This window comes from Eleutherodactylus coqui, chromosome 4 (assembly GCF_035609145.1).
Source record: "Eleutherodactylus coqui strain aEleCoq1 chromosome 4, aEleCoq1.hap1, whole genome shotgun sequence".
NCBI classification, from domain to species: Eukaryota; Metazoa; Chordata; class Amphibia; order Anura; family Eleutherodactylidae; genus Eleutherodactylus; species Eleutherodactylus coqui.
In genome coordinates this window covers 108,533,630-108,552,391 of record NC_089840.1, presented here as the reverse complement: position 1 = coordinate 108,552,391, position 18,762 = coordinate 108,533,630, and the positions used below count along the sequence as shown (strand labels likewise).

Genomic DNA, 18,762 nt, shown 5'->3' with positions numbered 1-18,762 from the left:
GAGACAGAAATGGGACCAAGTGCCTATTTGAAAGTTGTACCTCATCCTAATTCTTGCCTGGTGAAGTTTTTTTAATAACCTATCGAACCACTTTGTTTTGTATTGCTATATTCGAAAAAAAAAAAAGGCAAAAAGCCTGTGTGATACAATCTGAACGCGGAAACCATTCCATAAGTAGGCAAACGTATAACGGCGACTCAAGACTTTAAAATAGTTTTATTTTTTAATATTCCTTCTACCATCAATAAAAGCAGGAAGAGAGGGTGTACAGGGAATAAACAGGTGGTCCCTGGCAATACAAGGGGATTAGTAATACCCAGTTGTCAGCTGATTGCACAATGTAGAGTGAAACTGTTCCGGCAGTGTTATGTCATGAGCGCACCAGTCCTGAATTCATAAACCTTGGCTTAGGGCTCAGTCACACTTGCATCAGGGTTTCCGTCTCTGTTCTGTTTATGAAAAATAAAATCAGGATGGAATTAAATATTTCTGGCTTTTTTTCCATTTGATTTCAGTGGGTTTTCTAAAAATAAAAAGAATGCTTTCAGTTTGCTTTTGTTACGTTTTTGTTTCTTTTATTGAATTAACAAATAAAAAGAGGAAACAAATGTAACAAGCGAACAAAGCATTCCTTTTTCTAAATTCCATACAGAGCGCTGCGCACTGTGCTGTTGGTTTAGCTGAAAAAATGAAAACTTAATGGAACACAAGCAGACAAAGCTTTCTGTTTATTTGAAAACTCATTTAAGTCAACGGGAAAAACGGAAACGTTTAATTCCATTCTGATGACATTTTTTCGGTTCCAAAAATAGAACCAAGGTGTGAAGCGCTCCCCAGATGTGAGCGAGCCCGTATCTGCTGGGGAAGCACATATTGGGGTGCTTTCCTTGTGTCTGCTGGTTTCCTGCTCACTTAGTGGCAGATTCTCCCGCTGTGCTGTATGAGCGGTGCGATCAGGTGACTTCGCTCCTATGCTTGCGCTGAATGAGATGTTGTACCGCCACCCCCCTCCTTCTCTGTGTTTTGCCGACTATTTTTTTTTCATATCTTAAACATGTAAGGTGTTTGGAGGCGTCTTGGGGATGTTTATGTACGGCATGCTGCTAGAAGGTGAGCATGCCAGTCTCATCTAGTAACCTGTATTACAAGGCTTATTGATTCTCATGCAGTACTGACTTATGCAAAATAAAATCTTGTAAAGTGGTTGCCTGGGACAAGAGTTGGGCTGACAACCAACCATATGGTCCCCGAGACGCCTGCGTTACGTTTGTGTACTCCCTGGGCTGAATGCAGCTTTCCCTAATCATTACGCCAGAGCTGCCACTTTAAATGTTGTCGCTATGGATAGACAGTAAATGGCTGATCGCTGGGACCGGCTGGCGATCGCGAGAATAGCGCACCCAGGGTCCACCAGGTGAATGCAGCGAAATTAAGTATTTTCTCTGTTTTCACACAGTATTTTTGGTTTCCAAAATGGTACATTTTGAGGGGTTTAAGGCTGCCTGTCCACGGGCATATTTTCATTGCGTTCCATGCGGCGATAATCCGTCCGCAGGGAACGCAGTGAAAGCTTTCCATAGCGTTGCTATGGAAAGCGCTTCCACCCTGTCCATGAGCGGAGGATCATAGCGGTCAGCCTTCTGTCAGCAGAGATTCGTGGGCGGCGACTCCTGCGGTGGAGATCTGGCGTGGGATACCGCAACGCCCGTGGACAGGCAGCCTTAATGGTGGCATTTTTTGCTGATGTTAGCTGTAGGTTAATAGAGAATAATGAAGCTCAGTGCAAACGGTGCATTTTTGTGCATGAATCGGTGCATAATTTTGGTGGGTCCATCGCAGCATGATCCGCTTTCACACAGCTGAGAAAATCGCACGAGATTTGTGTGTTGCAAGATGCACGAATATGTACCCCATTCACGGCATGACCTATGACCATGTTGCCCGGAACGCATTACCCATTAATTTCAATGGAAAAGGAAAACTCATCACAAGGAATGCGAGGCTTCCCATTGAAAACAACTTTACTGAAGTGATAGGAAGTGTTTTTGATAGAAAAACGCCTCGCATCCGCGGATAGATCGCATGTCGGCAAGTGCAATATCGGGACGAGTTTCACAGCTCTATATCGCACTCGCCCATGTGTAGGCAGCCTAAAGTGTGGGGTTTTGGGGGTATTTTTTTGCATTTACCCATAGACCTTTCTATTGCAGTGAGAATGCTACAAAAAGCAAGCACATATGTACGCTTAAAAAAAGGGACCCAAAAAATTATCAAGCATGTACCAGTTAAAAATTTTTTTTAATGAAATATATAATTTTTTTTTTTGTTTGTTTTAAGAGAAAAGACAGTGTAAAGCAGGCTTTAAGGGTGTGTTCCCTTACGACTGTTTCGCTGTGGATTTTGTGCAGTAACAAAACTCCCCCAGATCATGCGGTTTTGGTCACGGATTTTAGTGTAGAAATGCTTTACACGTAGCAAAGAGTAAAAGCTGCAGTGAAAATCTAACAACTGACATGCTGCAGTCCACGCCGGAGTCCACGTGGGAGGTATGTGATGGAGTCTCATCCATGGGGCACGTGTTGTGGATGCTGTGGACCTTCCATGCGTGAAGTCTACAGTGTTCCTGCCACATGGAAACCTTCCCCGCAGGCCACACCAGAGACGTCTAGGAGCCGCTAACCCCCCTCGCTGGTTAGCGTGGGACTATTGACCTCTTTAGTGTGCTGACTAATAAATAATTCTTTAATGCTGCTGCCGCTTCATAGCTCCTCTCTTGCAGTCCTTCTGATCCTTCTAGTATTGAGCGGCGTCTGGGAATGCCCGTTGGTGCTCTCAGGAAGGCCTGGGTGGAGGTCTGACGTGTTGCTTTCACTCTTACTGCTGTCTCGGCTGGCTCCGCAGAGGAGCTGACGCACCGTCTTCCGGACGCTGTTGGACAGCAAGAAGTAGAGAATGGGGTCCAGGCAGCTATTAATGGCCGACAGCATCAGGGTAATCTCGTTAATCTTATGGACTTTATCCACCCAGTAACAAGAGAGGGTCTGCAGCTGAGTTGCTATATAGGCAATCCTGAATGTGTGATAAGGCACAAAGCAGACTGTGAAGATGAAGAGCACAAAGAAGGACTTGTACGCCGTACTATTGTACCTCCCGGCATTCGGTATATACGCTCGCTCCCTGGAGATCCTCTGAAGGTTTTGTCCAATTTTTACATAGGATAATATCAGCATAACAAAAACGATCCAGAAGACGAGCACCACAAAGTAATTAAATGCCGCCTGCCAGATTTTGTCTTTTCGGTCTGTATACTGGAAGCACAAATTGGAATTGGGTTGTTCCGCAGTTGCTTGTGCTGCAATGTGAAACATCCCAGAGAACATGGAGGCGGCCCACAGGCAGCAACATATCCGGATGCTATATTTCCTCTTGGACACAGTGTGCCGTCGCTGAGACTTCTTCACCTTGAGGTAACGGTCCATGCTTATAAGACCCAGGAGGACAATACTTATGTACATGTTCATGTAGAAGAGGTTGCCTACAACTTTGCAGAAAACGGTGCCCAATCTCCACTCTTTTGAAAGGTGATACATTATCCGAAACGGAAGGCAAACAATCAGGAGAAGATCGGCGATGGCTGCATTTAGAAGGTAAATTTGCACTGAGTTTCTTTTGCTGTGAATGCATAGAAATACATACAACGCCAAAGCATTGCCCATCAGTCCGATAAGGAAGATCAAGGAGTAGAAAAACACCAGGAAGTAATTAAGTAATTCTTCATCCGTCGTGCAGGCGAAGGGGGGGGCCTCGGAGGTGCTGTTTTGAATATAGGCAGTAAAATTGTCCATATTGTCTTTTAAATGTGTAAAAGAATTGGTAGTGGAATCCATCGCTTGTTCTGTAAAAATGAGAAAATGTGTTATGTGAGAACATCATCTATAAAGCTCTGGTACAGGAGTCAGGCATTGCACAAATCCTGCGGCTGACTGCAAGCTTTATATGTGAGCAGATCGCCATCGCTGTGGGGAGGAAGCAGTCCGAAATGTACAATTGCTGTTATTTTTGGGTGTCTATCTAACATTTGTGGTTCTGCTATGTGTGAAAATACAAGGAAATACATGCAGAATGCTCAGGATTGATGGATTGGAAGCTAGTAGAATTTTGGAGTGTGCGCTACCACTTTAAAACTCAAGAGGGCATTCTAGGTATATTTCTACATAAGCAGCGTAAACCACGGGAAAGCTTCTGAAGATCCTCTCTTCTGCTACATATCAGCCAAATCTAGGTTTTCTGATCATGCAGTCTTGCTTGTTGAATAGGATACTTTTTTGAACTATTATATATTACCTTAAATCACTGGATATTTCATATAACCTGCACGAAAACCAGAATTTTAGGAGCTGTTCAGACTAACGGTCTTTCCCCCCCCCCCCCACCATGGTTCAACCAAACAAACACAGAAGTGGCAGTGATGGATCCCACTCATGCTGGATCCAAGCAGCTCCGAAGGGGACCCATTGAGTAAAATGCACTCTGGGATTTTCACGGATGGAATAGCGCTGAATGCAGCACTGTTTCCTTTGGGATTTCCATGGACATCCGCTATAGAGGCTCCAAATGTAACCTCTGCTGGTATGAGCACAGCCTCCCCATTATTTCGGGTATAGGACTCTCAATGTTTTTGTGCAGACGACGTCTCTAAAATGTATTAGGTAAAAAAATGTAAAGCCACAAATCTAATTTGGAATTGATGGGCAGATTTATAGAAGAGGATTTCTAAAAGTGGGCCAGTCTTTGTTGCCCGTAGCAGCCAATCACAGCGCCCCTTTTTATTTTGTAAGAGCAGAATACAAAACCTGGTTGTGATTGGTTGCTGTGGGTAACGAGGCAGGTTTGCTTCTAGGCTTTTTTTTTTTTTTTTAAATAAATCTCATCTGCAGTTTATCATTATTTGTTCCATGTAAGCAAAATTGTATTTTTTTTAATTTTAAACAGTTATGGTGACTCATAGAAGGGACTTTTTTTTTATAGCGTTATTTACACTTTTACAGTGCTTAAATCATTACCAGCACATATGACCCCTTCATCACACCCCAAAATGGGAGATCCTTTAAACCAATACAGACCATGCATCAGACACTATAAATCTAGACCCTCGGCCCCAACACTTGTACAGACCCATTGCATCCAGATACTCGCCTATCCTTGTTCCTGCACCCCATTGTACTCCCAGCACTGCCAACTCTAGTCTATAGCAGGTCCAGGGTGTGAAGAGAACCACAAAAGGGAGTATGATTTTTAAAGGTGTTGTAACCATTGTTCATGCCCGACTGCCACTTCATTCATGCGGGGATCTTCAGTCACCCAATTTAGGGGGCATTTTAGCAGCCAGAATCCCAACGATCTGTCATATGGATAGGGGATAACTTTAACAGTTGGCATAACCCCTCTAAAAAAGATGCGATGCCTAAGGGATTTGCCATCTTTTAACAGATCTTGGCAAGTATGCCTTAATTCCCTTTTCTACTGTCAAAAAAACCAGTGGCCAGGGCACAGAGTACAACAACGTGAAAGGCTAGTGAAAAGAGCACAAAATGAAGACTTCCTAAGATACCAGCGGACTTCCCACCCAGTTTACTCATCCAAGTTCAAAAAACCCACACTTTTAAGCATTTTTTTTTTTTGCTATAATGTGCACTTTTTGGCCCTAAAATATAGCAAAAAAATTAGATATTCGTTTTGCAAATGCAAAAGTGAGTGATTACAGTCTGTGCGCCGTATGCCCATGCACAAAGCCTCAATTACTGTAATGCTGACTTTAAGTGTGGGTATATATGTAAGTATAATAACATTATTAATACATAGTAATTCATGTACATAATACATATTTCCTCAAAGTTGTCATCTTGGGAATCCCCTTATAACCTCAGTGATAATAATTCTCAGCTCCACATTATCTATAAAGTCAATCACATGTAGTGTTAACGGTTTAAGCTCAGTGATCGAACTATCCTTGGGCAAGGAGTAATCTTTAGCGGGATCATTTTCCGTTATTACTCACCTTGTTGAAGAGTAAGCCTTGCACCGTTGTATTCCTCGGGTCGTCTAGTGTCGTGTTGGAGCTGTGATGCCTGCTTCCTCCTTCTAAAGTGCTGTGCAAGTAGAATCTCTGACTTGTGATGAAATCTCTCTACTGGTGCATCATGACAGAAGGAATATATATGCAGATTTCATACAGCCTGCATTAAAGTGCACCTGCCATTGTAACATTCTACATAGGACAACAGTTAAGTTCATATATCTTAAAGGCTCTTGTCTCAAGTGTTTGTGTTCTGATTAAGGATGCCTGTCCACAGCCGTAACAGAATATCGCTAGCGACATTCCGCCACGGGGAAGGAGGGGGGAGCACTGACAGGTCTCCGCGATGAGCCTATCTAATAGAGAATCACTGCAAATCCCAGCATGCCGCGATTTCAATCCCTGTGCGAATTGCCTATATAGCCCGCCAGCGAATCACCGATTCTCTGCTCGCGGACGTCGGGCTGTGGTTTCCATAGTTAGTCTATGGGAAGCTTTTCATAGCGGATCCACAAGCGATTTATCACAAGCGGATCATCGCCCGTGGACAGGCAGCCTAAAAGGTGAGGGCAATGTGGGCTATTATATAAATATTATGTAATATGTTTTTGTTTTTTATATGAAAATGTATTACTATTACTGCTGAATGAGCTGACCCATTTCTTCCGTCAGGCGTTTCATACAAAAACGCTTACTTTCAGGTATTGAGCTGACCCATTTCTTCCTTCAGGCGTTTCATACAAAAACGCTTACTTTCAGGTATTGAAGCCTTTAGCAGTTGACCTTCCCAGCCAATTGATGAATTCAATATGGCTGCATTCCTCAAACTCAACCCACTGAAAACTTTTTTTGTACATGTACACTGTAGAGATCTGTGTAATTTTCAGGTGCTCATTCACATTAGGTAATAATAATAATAATCTTTATTTGTATAGCGCCAACATATTCCGCAGCGCTTACATAGATGGGATACAGTAAGACAAAAAGTACAAAAATTACAGAACCACGGTTACATAGTAATCAGTTGATGGAAACAATAGGGGTGAGGATCCTGCTCCAATGATCTTACATACTACAGGTAATGGGGTGATACAGAAGGTAAAGGGGCTGGAGATGTGCATGGTATGGCGAGGTGGAGAGTGAGCGATGCTATGCACATAGACAATGGTCAGACATTTAGCTGTGTGACGGCAGAAACCGTATGACTGCAGGAGCGGTTTATGATGGCTAGCAGGGATTGCAGTCAGTAGGTCAGGGAGCATGTTATCAGGCGGAGTACAAAGGGGTTTGTTTAGGGAATTCGGTATGCCTTTAGAGCACACCTGAAGTTCTGCGAGTCCTGGATTGCTCGGGTAGCCTTTGGTAGTGCGTTCCAGAGGACCCGGTGCTGCTCTGGAGAAGTCTTGGAGGCGGGAATGAGAAGTTCGAATTAAAGGGGCGCTCAATCTGGTTTCGTTAGCAGAGCGGAGAGCCCGGGCTGGTTGATGGATTGAGATTAGGTAACTGTTGGTCAAAGCTGCTGATTTCTGGTGGATCAGCCGACTCTTTAGTGTTTGCAGGGATCACCAGACTCGTCTGCCCTAGTTCTGATCCTTTGTCCCTCCCTATAGTCGATGAGGAGAGACATCCGTACCCTTGTGGGCTCTGGAAGCTGATTAGTTTTCAGTGAGGAAATGAAGACAATCATGCCTGACCAGGCATTCATGTTCGTGGGACCTTTAGACAATGGCTGTTCGAGGGAGTTCAGAGAACAGTTAATTTTAAGGAGGTTATTTGATGAAAAATATTGTTTAAAGGTAATTCTGCCCATAATTTTTTAACACATTTGCATTTACCCTTTTTTTTTTTTTATAACTCTCCTGATATTCTAGGTCAAGGACTAATGCTATAATAGCGCCACCAGCTGTCCTCAGTAAATGTTGTCAGGTGGTCACACAGTTTTGCTTCTTTGCAGTAACTTTGTTTCACACTGTTTGTTCAGCATCTCTTCTTACACCAGAGAAGACGCAACAGCTTCAGAAACAGCTGCTGACCACACCAGGGATCCCTCCGCATACCCATTAAACAGAGAGGCACTTCTTAGGCTAACTTCACATGGGTGAGGGCTATGGGGCTGTGAATCATGGCCCGATATCGTCCCTGACATCCATTTCGCAGAGGAAACTGTCTCCATCTGAACCCTTTAAATGCTGAAATCAACATTGATCGTGGAATGTAAGGGGTTAACAGCAGGGATAGAAACTTTTTAATAAGTGTAAATCTATAAAAGGTTTATAATTGTGGGCTGGATTTGACTGTAAACAGTATTTTTGGTGGGACAGCCCCTTGAAGTGTATGGGGACGAGCAGCTTCTTTGAGCTCTTGCTGGGAAGCTTGTGAACTCTTGTTGACGATGGACACACATTTAAAGGGGTTGTCTCGCGCCGAAACGGGGTTTTTTTTCCCCATAGGCCCCCCGTTCGGCGCAGGACAACCCCAATGGATGTGTTAAAAAAAACAACATATTACTTACCCGAATCCCCGCTCTGCGACGTCTTCCTTCTTCCTACTTCTGCCTTCACCAAGATGGCCGCCTGGATCTTCACCCACGATGCACCGTGGGTCCTTTCCCATGGTGCACCGTGGGCTCTGTGCGGTCCATTGCCGATTCCAGCCTCCTGATTGGCTGGAATCGGCACACGTGACGGGGCGGAGCTACGATGACCAGCTCTCCGGCACGAGCGGCCCCATTCACCAGGAAGAAGACCGCACAGCGCAAGTGCGTCTAAAAACGCCAGAAGACAGCGAAATTAGACGGATCCATGGCGACGGAGACGCCAGCAACGGAGCAGGTAAGTGAATAACTTCTGTATGGCTCATATTTAATGCACGATGTACATTACAAAGTGCATTAATATGGCCATACAGAAGTGTATACCCCACTTGCTGCCGCGGGACAACCCCTTTAAGTCTGTCTGAAAGTGAAACCCCTTGAAAACCAATGTAAAAAAAAAAAGATTTGATGATCCAAGAAGGCTTAGTAAAATGTCCTTTGGTTTTGCATGTCTGTGCGGTAGCAGACATAAGTGGAACAGTTTGTGTTCTGCTTTACACAGGGAAATTGTGAAGTATTTTCTTATTTTTGTAACTTTGCTCTTTTATCAAAACGTTCTCTGATATTAAGGAAGCTGTTAAGATCCTATGTATTAAGCAGGCCATACATTAGTGATTTTATAATCTGTCATTTACTGAACCACTTCTTTGATGGTTGGTCTGTAAGGTTGGTGGTTCTGGTTGACAACGCCATAAGATCAAATGACCATTTGCTGATCAGTCTCTGCTGGGATCGGTGGGTTAGTCGCTACTAATATGGGTGGGATGTAAAAACCTGCCACTTGATATGGATGATTTGTGCACCACTGCACCCAAAATTGACCACATCACAAATTTTGGGATCACAAAGGAGGTTCTAACACATTTAGACACAACTATTATCGCTCAAAATCCACTCAAAAGCCATCTTTTGAGCGATAATCGTTGTGTGAAAATGAGCCAATCTTTCAGTTTTCTGACGAATGATGGATATCTGTTCGGCTTGAAATCCATCGTTCAGCAGAACAGCTGATAAGACTGACCGCAAGCTGTGCTCTGCACGGGAACCGCTGATGATAACTGATTGCATTATCTCCGCTGTTCTCAGCGGTCAGCCCCATCGGAAGAACAAAAGGAATTTATTCCGAGAACAGCGCGGTCCTCTGAATAATTTCAGCTCCGGTCAGCTCACACGCTACTAATTGGTACTAATAGGCATTAGTACCAATTAGTAGATTATGCAAAATGATTGCTCGAAAGCCATCTTTTGAGCGATCATCTTTGTGTCTAAACGCACCTTTAAGCCGTTGGGCTTTGTTCACCCAGCTTACATTTCATAAGTTCAATTGTTGCAGCAATGCTGCCAAATCAGTATGCATCGAAACTAGTGTGGGTCATGAGAGATGGAACACCGTGCATTCCATCTGGTTTCATGTAAGGTATGGATTTCCCCTACGTTTTCCATGTATTTCCACAATAAATTGTACATTCATCTGCGGCAAATACTTGCACATTCAGTCAGGGGTATGCTCTATCACCTCTTTTAAGTAGGAAACACATTTGCAGAAGTGGTTGGGCCGATGGCGAAATGCAAAGTTCCCTGTTTTGAGTGTCATTGTTTTATTAAGAGAACTATAGTTTAGTCCATTTCCTCCTTATTATATAGCTGCTGTAGGTTATTTCAGTGCAGTGTAATTTGCTATTGTCTTCTCTCCCTAGATATAAGTCTGTGTAAAGCATATATAGTAAATGACCCATCCAAAGACTATTGCAGTAGAAAACATCCAAGTAGCTTTGATAAAAGGGGGGGAAAGGGAAGAGGAGGGGAGGTCAAAATGCCAATTCTGCTACATCCTAATCTTGTAGGATTGCAGTATCTCCCCTACAACTCTTCCATTGTAGTATTTTGTGGTTCTTTTATGTTTGATCCCTGGAGAGTGAGTGATTTTTCTCCTTTCTTTAGGAAGCCTTCCCACTTCAAGACAACCTGTCACCTCTTTAATTTTAGAGCTTCAGTGTGATGTTCTAAGGAAATAGTTGTGCTTTTCAGACTAGTCGCAGACATTCATAAGGAGTTTATGCACATGCTGCAGAAGCAATCCCATCCAGATGTGTGGAATGATCTTTTTAGTCTTGGCAGGTTCTACAATGACTAATAGAGCGTTACTGATAAGTGCTAATTACATCCACTACGCCATCTGAAATGTGCCAAACGGGGACTGAAAAGTAAATACTTCCTGGTGCTGCGGCATCATTTGGTCCCGGCCCTTTCATTTAGAAATTTTGTTTCATCCAGAGTGCCTGTAAGACACACGGAGCAGATCTGTTAAAGGGGCTGTCCAGGCATAGGACATGGAAATTTAATGGCATGCTGGACAGTTGGGTCCTTGAGGCAATAACCAGATGTCTGGACAATCCCTTTAGGGCGAGGCTCACACCAGCGTATCGTGCAGCGTGCGGGATGCAAGAGATACACATGTGGCACACAATGTGATTGTGTACGGGCTGCACTATTTTGGCGGATATGCGCTTGTAATACACACCAAGATAAAATCTGCTGCGATTTTTCTTCCGCCCAATGCACATCTATGGGAAATTGGTACAGTGTATTCAGTGCACAAAACGCATGCGGAATACACTATACCAACACGCTCGTGTGAGCCCGGCCTAAGGCAGCCATAGAGGTGCATCAGACTCTCCAACATTCCTCTGTGCCAATAATGCAAATATTTTTGTTGTAGTCATTATCTTTTATGATGAGCACACATTTGTGCAATTATCCTACAAACGTAAAAAAAGTTGTACATCTGCAATGGGCTTGAGCGTGCTAGCATGTTTTCATATTTTGTCTTTGTTTAGCCACACTGTGTACTCCTCGCTTCAAAAGAAAATTCGGCCCCTGTCAAGCTTGGTGGTTTCGGAGTTGCAATACAATTGGGCGAGTCTGGCTTAGTAGCTGGAGGTAAGTTCCTTACGCTTTTAAAACATTTTACTGGTGTTGTGTTTTTAATAAGTCTGTACATTTAAAATTATGTGACCTGCTTGAGTTAAAGGAATTCTATCACCAGATTCATGAAGTTTGACTTGGAGCTGCGCTCCGATTCACGGAGGTGGCCCATGCTGGACTCTCCCAACCCACAGCATGCAGAGTGACTGCTCTCTGCCTATACACAAGAGGTCTGCATGATGAGGGCAGGGGGAAGCCTCAGTGACTCAGAGCTCCACTTCGAGTCCAACGTCTGGTGACAAAATCCATTTAATCACTTGAACCCCTTATGTACAAACATTGTGGTTGCTTAATTTGTGTACAGATGGTTGAGTACGTAAGCATTCTCAGCAACTATGAATACCAACTGGAAAGCTGGTAGGCCTCGGAAACACCTGCTCTGCATCATGGACTTGTGTATGAAGAGTTTGTTGGGACAGTTGACTCTTCTACCCCATAAACTTATATCGATTACTTGTGGTGAAAGTCATGGAGGCAGCTTTGGTCCTGGTAACAAATAACGGTGAAGAGAGTGAAAAAATGTTGATGTGTTCTAGAATTCTACTGCCCTACCATCAATGTCATAATAGCCAATATCAGCTGCAGGCTTGAAACTTTGCCCCTAACTTATGTGATTTTTGCTTTTCATGGTTGCAATTTATTTCTATGTGAATAATTTTAATACATTTTGACGACCTACTTCTTCTACGGTAGGTAGCCGGTACCAGAGCCGCATCGTGTTAAGCCATGTTAAGCAAGCGACAGTTTTCCTTTCCTTTCATGTTGCAGTTTACGTCTAATTACAAATATTGTTTTCTCTGCATATTTTCATGCCTTTTGTGAATTGAAAGCAGCAAAACCAAGTGCTGAAATCCATTTGTTAGAACATGGATTACATATTTGTCATGCTAGAAACAGCTGCAGCATTTACTTCAAAAGTCAATGTGAAGCTGAAATAATTTGTTGGGAAATGTTAGGGCATTTTGTGCCTTGGATCCGAGTTTCTTATATTGCTGTTTCTTTTGAATGCGTCCATAGATGTTTGTTAGCTCATCGGAGTGTAATGTAGGCCTCATGGACCATGTAATTCCTTTTGCTGCAGGAACTGGCTCTCGGCTCTTTAAAGCCATTTTCTCCTATATTTGTAGTATACGTTAGCTCTGCTGCGATTTTGCATAGAATTACGTTCATCATTACTCCATATAAGACTTTCATGGGTACGTATTGTGTCCCAGTAATAGGAGGCCTTGAGGATCCAAGGGATTGCAGATTTGTGCAATTTTCTTTATTCCTCCTTTACCTAACCAGTGGGATCTGGCATCTACTAGAGAGCCGCAGCGCCTTCACTTCAGGAGGGGCACGGACAAGCGAATGCGTAAAGTGCCGCATGTATAACGTTGCAATTTACCGCTGTGCAAGTCGGCGTTCTGCTGCGTATGGCAGCTTCAGACCGCACATGACAGCGTATCTCTCGCGCACGGGGTCATGCGCAGTCTTATTGTTTTGCTTTTTCATATCCCGCTGTCGCTTAGCGACACTCTGTATAAAAATGGCACATAATTGCGTAATTTACAGCATTTATTACACACAAGAATAGGGCTCTACAGCGCATAATACGCAGTAACATAGAACATGCTGCATTCTTTTTTGCGTGTGTTATATGCAATGTATATATGTAAATGTGAATGGATCAATAAAAAGAAATGTATTTTCATTGGATCCATTCACCGCATATTAATTTCTTTTGGGCCACTCGCCTGAAATTTTTTTTTTTTGCGTACGAAAAAAGTTGCGGCACATCCTACCTTGGCACATATTATGTGCAGGTATACACTAAGATGGTGTATGGGGATGGGTGTCACGCAGCAAGAACACATGTCATTGTGTACTCCTGTGCAGCCCACATGTAGGACCAGCCTTTGGGAGAAGTGCTTGAAGATTGCACCGATCAGGCACTTTTAGAGTTATGGCCCTTTCATGCTGGCTGACAGTCTTATCAACGACTGTACGAGCTCTGATGTCACTGCTGATGTCATTGGGGCTCGTTCAGAGCTTTTAAACTGAAAGACTTTCCGCTGAATCACGGGCTTCTCGGCCGCTTCTCGCTCAGCGCCTCACCTACTATGGGGAACGTTTACATGGGACAAGAAGCCAGCGAGTAAACGAGATTTTTTAAGCTGACTGATAGTCAGCTTTAACAACCACAAACAACAAGTAACTGATTTTTTTATTTATTTATTTATTTTTATTTTTTTTTATTGCATTCACACTGAACGATTATTGCTCAAATCTGTTTTTGGAATGAATTTTTGAGCGATAATCGTTACGTGTAAATGGGTTTTTAGTATTACCCTTTCCAAAGTTGAAGAGCCTCATTCAGTATATGTTAACATTTGCACGGAGGAGGAAGAGTTAAGATCTTCACTTGGGGCCTTATTGAGATTTGTATTAAAGGGAACTTGAAAATTACCACCATGCCTCCTCGCAGTGGGGGTTTGCATATAACCATATTTTCATATGATGTTTTTAATGAATATTCCCCTTTAAAAGAAGGGGTTTATTTTCAGTGGGGAATGCAGTGCTAAACATGGGGCTCACGATGCCAAAACTGCAACCCAAAACCCACTTATTTTTATCGCAGAGTGCCAACATGTCAGGTGGCGGGGCTTATCACGACATATGATTTTACTCCCGTCGTTCTAAAAAGGACAGGGCCATTTCAAGATGGACAGCGTGCAGATTTTGACTGCTTTTTGGATGCGGAAATGCTGCAGAATGTCCTCAGCGGAAAATACTGTGGAAAACTCTGCAGTATTTCCACATCCAAAAATTTGTCAAAATCTGCACCCTGTGTATTTTGAAACAGCCCTGCCCATTTCTGCCACATGCAAACATACCCCAGCAGTAATAGTGCCCCCCCGATGATAATTCCCCGCCCCAGCGATAATAGTGCCCCCCAGCAGCCCTAGCGATAAGTGACACTCCCCTCCCCACACAGAGGTCCCAGCGGTAATAGTGACACCGCACAGCGGCCCCCAGTGCAGTAGTGACACCGCACAGCGGCCCCCAGTGCAGTAGTGACACCGCACAGCGGCCCCCAGTGCAGTAGTGACACCGCACAGCGGCCCCCAGTGCAGTAGTGACACCGCACAGCGGCCCCCAGTGCAGTAGTGACACCGCACAGCGGCCCCCAGTGCAGTAGTGACACCGCACAGCGGCCCCCAGTGCAGTAGTGACACCGCACAGCGGCCCCCAGTGCAGTAGTGACACCGCACAGCGGCCCCCAGTGCAGTAGTGACACCGCACAGCGGCCCCCAGTGCAGTAGTGACACCGCACAGCGGCCCCCAGTGCAGTAGTGACACCCCACAGCGGCCCCCAGTGCAGTAGTGACACCCCACAGCGGCCCTCCCGAGACCCACATACTTACCCCCTTCTCCTCCTCCTGAAAGCTCAGCTCCTCTTCTGCTCGGCAATGATCGCGGCACACACTCTGAGGTCAGTGTGCTGCCGGATGCCTCCTCCCCCTGCTCTCGCGGAACCTAAGAGGGCACGCCGGGGGGGAGGATCCCGGCCGCACACTGACGTCACAGTGTGCAGTGGGATCAGTGCGGCTAGCAGCGCTGTGAGTGAATACCGGCAAGGAAGCCGTGGCCCCTGCCGGTATTTATTAGTGGTGAGCAGCGATGGCAGCGTGTGCCATTAGGGAGGGCTCTGCGTGCCGCCTCTGGCACGCATGCCATAGGTTCGCCACCACTGCAGTAGGGTCTACAGAGCAGGGCCATATGTCACACTGTGTTATAGACTCTTAATGAGCATAGAGGCCAATTGCTCCCTCTAGTTTAGGTATTTGGTTTGGCATGCGGTAACACTTCGGCCTCATTTACACCTGTGCACAGTCCCCCAGTGTGATAGTCTATTCTTCAGCCCTGTCCTCAGAGCAAAACAACATAAATACCGCAACCGTTGAACCCAAACTGGCACCAGACTGACTCCCTGGCTATAGTGGGGATTGCCTGGCTTCCGGCAGCCTAGATAAAATTGACCTGGATGAAATGGTGCAACATGCTGCGTTACTTCATCTGGGGTCTGCTGTGGAGACTCCAAACAGAACCTTAGCGCATGGGAAAGGGGCCCAACTTGTAATCTGTCTTAGATCCTACTGTGCTTTCTGCAGGCACTTTGTCTTATAAAGTCTTCCATAGTCTAACTCTGTTCTCACTCTGTTTCCAACAGGTCGGGTAGGAACACCGCACTTTATGGCTCCAGAGGTGGTGAAAAGAGAGCCTTATGGGAAACCTGTAGATGTCTGGGGATGTGGTGTAATCCTTTTTATCCTTTTAAGTGGCTGTTTGCCTTTTTATGGCACAAAAGAAAGATTATTTGAAGGCATTATCAAAGGAAAATACAAGGTAAGTAACCCTGCTTGTCTCTGTCGTGGCATTCTGCACATGTAGCCAGTGTGGTTTTACAGCCGTTTCCGGTGGTTAGCAATACAGTCTATGGGCTGCTTCAGATGTGCGTATGCCAGACGGGTTTTCACGCCTGGCCAACATGCGCTGTCCCTTTTTGCAGGAGGAGGCGGCGGGACGGGAGCAGTGCAATGAGCTCCCACCCCTTGCCACTATTTGCAATGGGAGGAGGTGGAATGGGGCGGAAAGTACAAACTGCACAACAAAACTGCATTCTAAAACCGCTGTAATTTGCAGTAAAACTGTTTGCACACTGGAGCGATCTATAGGGCTGTGGTGTTCTCGACAGGCAATCCAGCTTGTTACTAGGTTAATTTACAAGGCTTTGCATTATAGACAAGTGATTGTCCATATGGGATGAATTATAGTTATCCATATTTTCTTGGGATTGTACCTTTAGTGGTTAACCCCTTAGTGACGGAGCTTTTTTGTTTCTATTTTTGTTTCCCCCCCCCCCCTTTAAAAAATTGTAACTCCTTTATTTATCCATCGACGTTCCAGTATGAAGGATGAGTTGTAGTTTTCAATGCTATTTTTCATGTACGATATAATGTACTGAAAAACTTTAAAAAATTCTTAATGGAGAGAAATGGAAGAATGACGACATTCTGACATCTTTAGATGTCTTGTTTCTACAGCACACAAACTGCAACAAAAATGACCCGCTAACTTTATTCTATGGGTCAGTACGATTACTACAATACCAAACATATGTAGGTTCTTTTTTTCTTTCCTTTTAAGATCTTTAATTTTTTTAAATTATTTTCTGGCTCCATCTTCTGCACACAATACCTTTTTTATTTTTCCGTCGACATAGTTGTGTGAGGGCTCATTTTGTGCGGTACGTCCTGTAGTTTCTGTTGGTACCATTTCTGAATACATACAACTGATCGCTTTTTAATACATTTTTTTCTTGGAGAGAGGATGACCAAAAAAAGCATATTTGTAGCGTTCGTATTTTTTTTTCTTTTTCCGAACGACGGTCACCGTGCTTGGTAAATAATGCATTCCTTTCATAGATCAGACTTTTACGGATGCAGCAATACCAAATATGTATTTTTGTTTTATTTAGATTCTTTTATTGGAAAGATGGCAAAAGGGTTTGTTTAACTTTTCTTTTTTTTTTTTTTTTTTTTAAATTAGCAAAACCTTATTCTGATTTTTACATTTTCTTTTAGCCCCCCTAGTGGACCACAGCTAGCGATGCTTTGATCGCTCCTGTAGTCTGATGTAATGCCATAGCATTACATCATACTGCGATCTGACAGGCAGTTTATACAGCCGCCCCACAGGGATGGCTTGATAGGCATACTGACAAGACAGCCCTGGGGCCCCCGACTGCCATGACACCCGCACAGCATCCGGTTATCTCATCATGGGGGAAGGGGGACCATACAGGACCCCTGAACGTTGTTCAGGGGACTTAAGTGTCGCTGTCCGAATTACCAGTGGCATTTAAAGGGTTAACAGCCCCGATCGGCCGCGCAGCACAGGGTTCAGGGTACGATACAGCAAAAACAGTAACCAAAATATACACTGTTAAAGAAAAGAGTAAAAGTGAACAATGGTATAATGACAATTTATGATAATGACTTGTACGCAATACAACCTAATCACAATACCATAATAGTATCAGTAACACTTTGCAAGTATCAGCCTTCTATCTGTGAAATACGGTTCCCTGAATTACGGTACACTGTTCCTCTTTAGGGTTAAGGTTTATAGTCCACAAGTCCCGCAGCACCCCATCAGTATGCAGTCTCCAGCAGAGGTGTGTTTAATATCATGCAGAGCCACGTTCCAGGGATCATGGACCTCCAATCCCCTCCAACATCCACACAATAGCAAAAAGTGGCAGCATCAGCGGTGTTTAAATAAAGTATTAAATCTTTATTACTCCATGTTAAAAACAGGCAACATTTCGACTGCTAATTTCAAGCCTAATCAAACCCCAGACATACTAATCTTATATAGCCCACATAGTATACAGCATATCCAATCAGCAAACGCAAAAACACTCCCCTCAATGATCACTTCCAATAAGCATCACTTGATCATCATAGGGCGTTTAGGTGCAGTCCATTAACCCCTGATCGCCAGCTCCATGTCATCCTTTATGCTGTCTGGCGTCACTGTGAATAACTGAGCATGCACCAATTGCGCCACATCTCGCGCGATCAGAGGCAAAAGGGGGAATCGTCCATATCGTACAAGCATGCATGTGCAGGACCGGACGGCAACTCAGCATCCTTTATAGCTAAAGCGCGGGCAAGCCGCATTCTCATATGGGGTAACGTCAGCAGCTGCCAATCAAAAGGTGGCAACTGCCAGCCATATTAGAACATGTGCAGATCAAAAGACGGGAGGGGGGATTTTAAAACTAAATAGGGAACAGAGTCCCAAAACGCCATCCACAGGATGGCGACCGCCAACCTATTATGCATCTGTGCACACACTAGAGTGTCCAGAAATAGAAATATACTATACTCCGACATCAATTCACATCATATTTAAGGAACATATGGCCAAAGAGGTAAGTCACCCCCTGTTCTATTCACTAAATATATGTAAAGCACTATCTCAGCCTCCAACTTACATATGCTCCCATATAACCATAACAATATGATAGTGACAGGTTAACTCAATATCTCTCACTCTC

At 44.2% G+C, this 18,762-nt stretch overlaps 2 protein-coding genes across 5 annotated transcripts in view; one reads left to right on the top strand and one right to left on the bottom strand.

The window, feature by feature from the left end:
- The window catches only part of CASK (calcium/calmodulin dependent serine protein kinase), a 268,122-nt gene that overhangs the window by 125,581 nt on the left and 123,779 nt on the right, over positions 1-18,762 (top strand). For all 4 annotated transcript variants that reach the window (XM_066599973.1, XM_066599972.1, XM_066599971.1 and 1 more), the window contains exons 6-7: positions 11,507-11,609; positions 15,868-16,043. In XM_066599973.1, coding sequence (XP_066456070.1) covers positions 11,507-11,609; positions 15,868-16,043 — 279 coding nt within the window. The remainder of the gene's footprint in view (positions 1-11,506; positions 11,610-15,867; positions 16,044-18,762) is intronic.
- Positions 1,812-6,144, bottom strand: GPR34 (G protein-coupled receptor 34). Its single transcript, XM_066599968.1, has 2 exons — positions 6,059-6,144; positions 1,812-3,895 (listed from the first exon to the last, which is right to left on the bottom strand). Exon 2 carries the CDS (start codon positions 3,885-3,887, stop codon positions 2,760-2,762), a length of 1,128 nt encoding a protein of 375 aa, XP_066456065.1. The 5' UTR covers positions 3,888-3,895; positions 6,059-6,144; the 3' UTR covers positions 1,812-2,759.

What these genes read in the sequence shown, in the direction of transcription:
- GPR34 (XM_066599968.1), bottom strand. Translation starts at nt 3,887, where the DNA reads ATGGATTCCACTACCAATTCTTTTACACATTTAAAAGACAATATGGAC.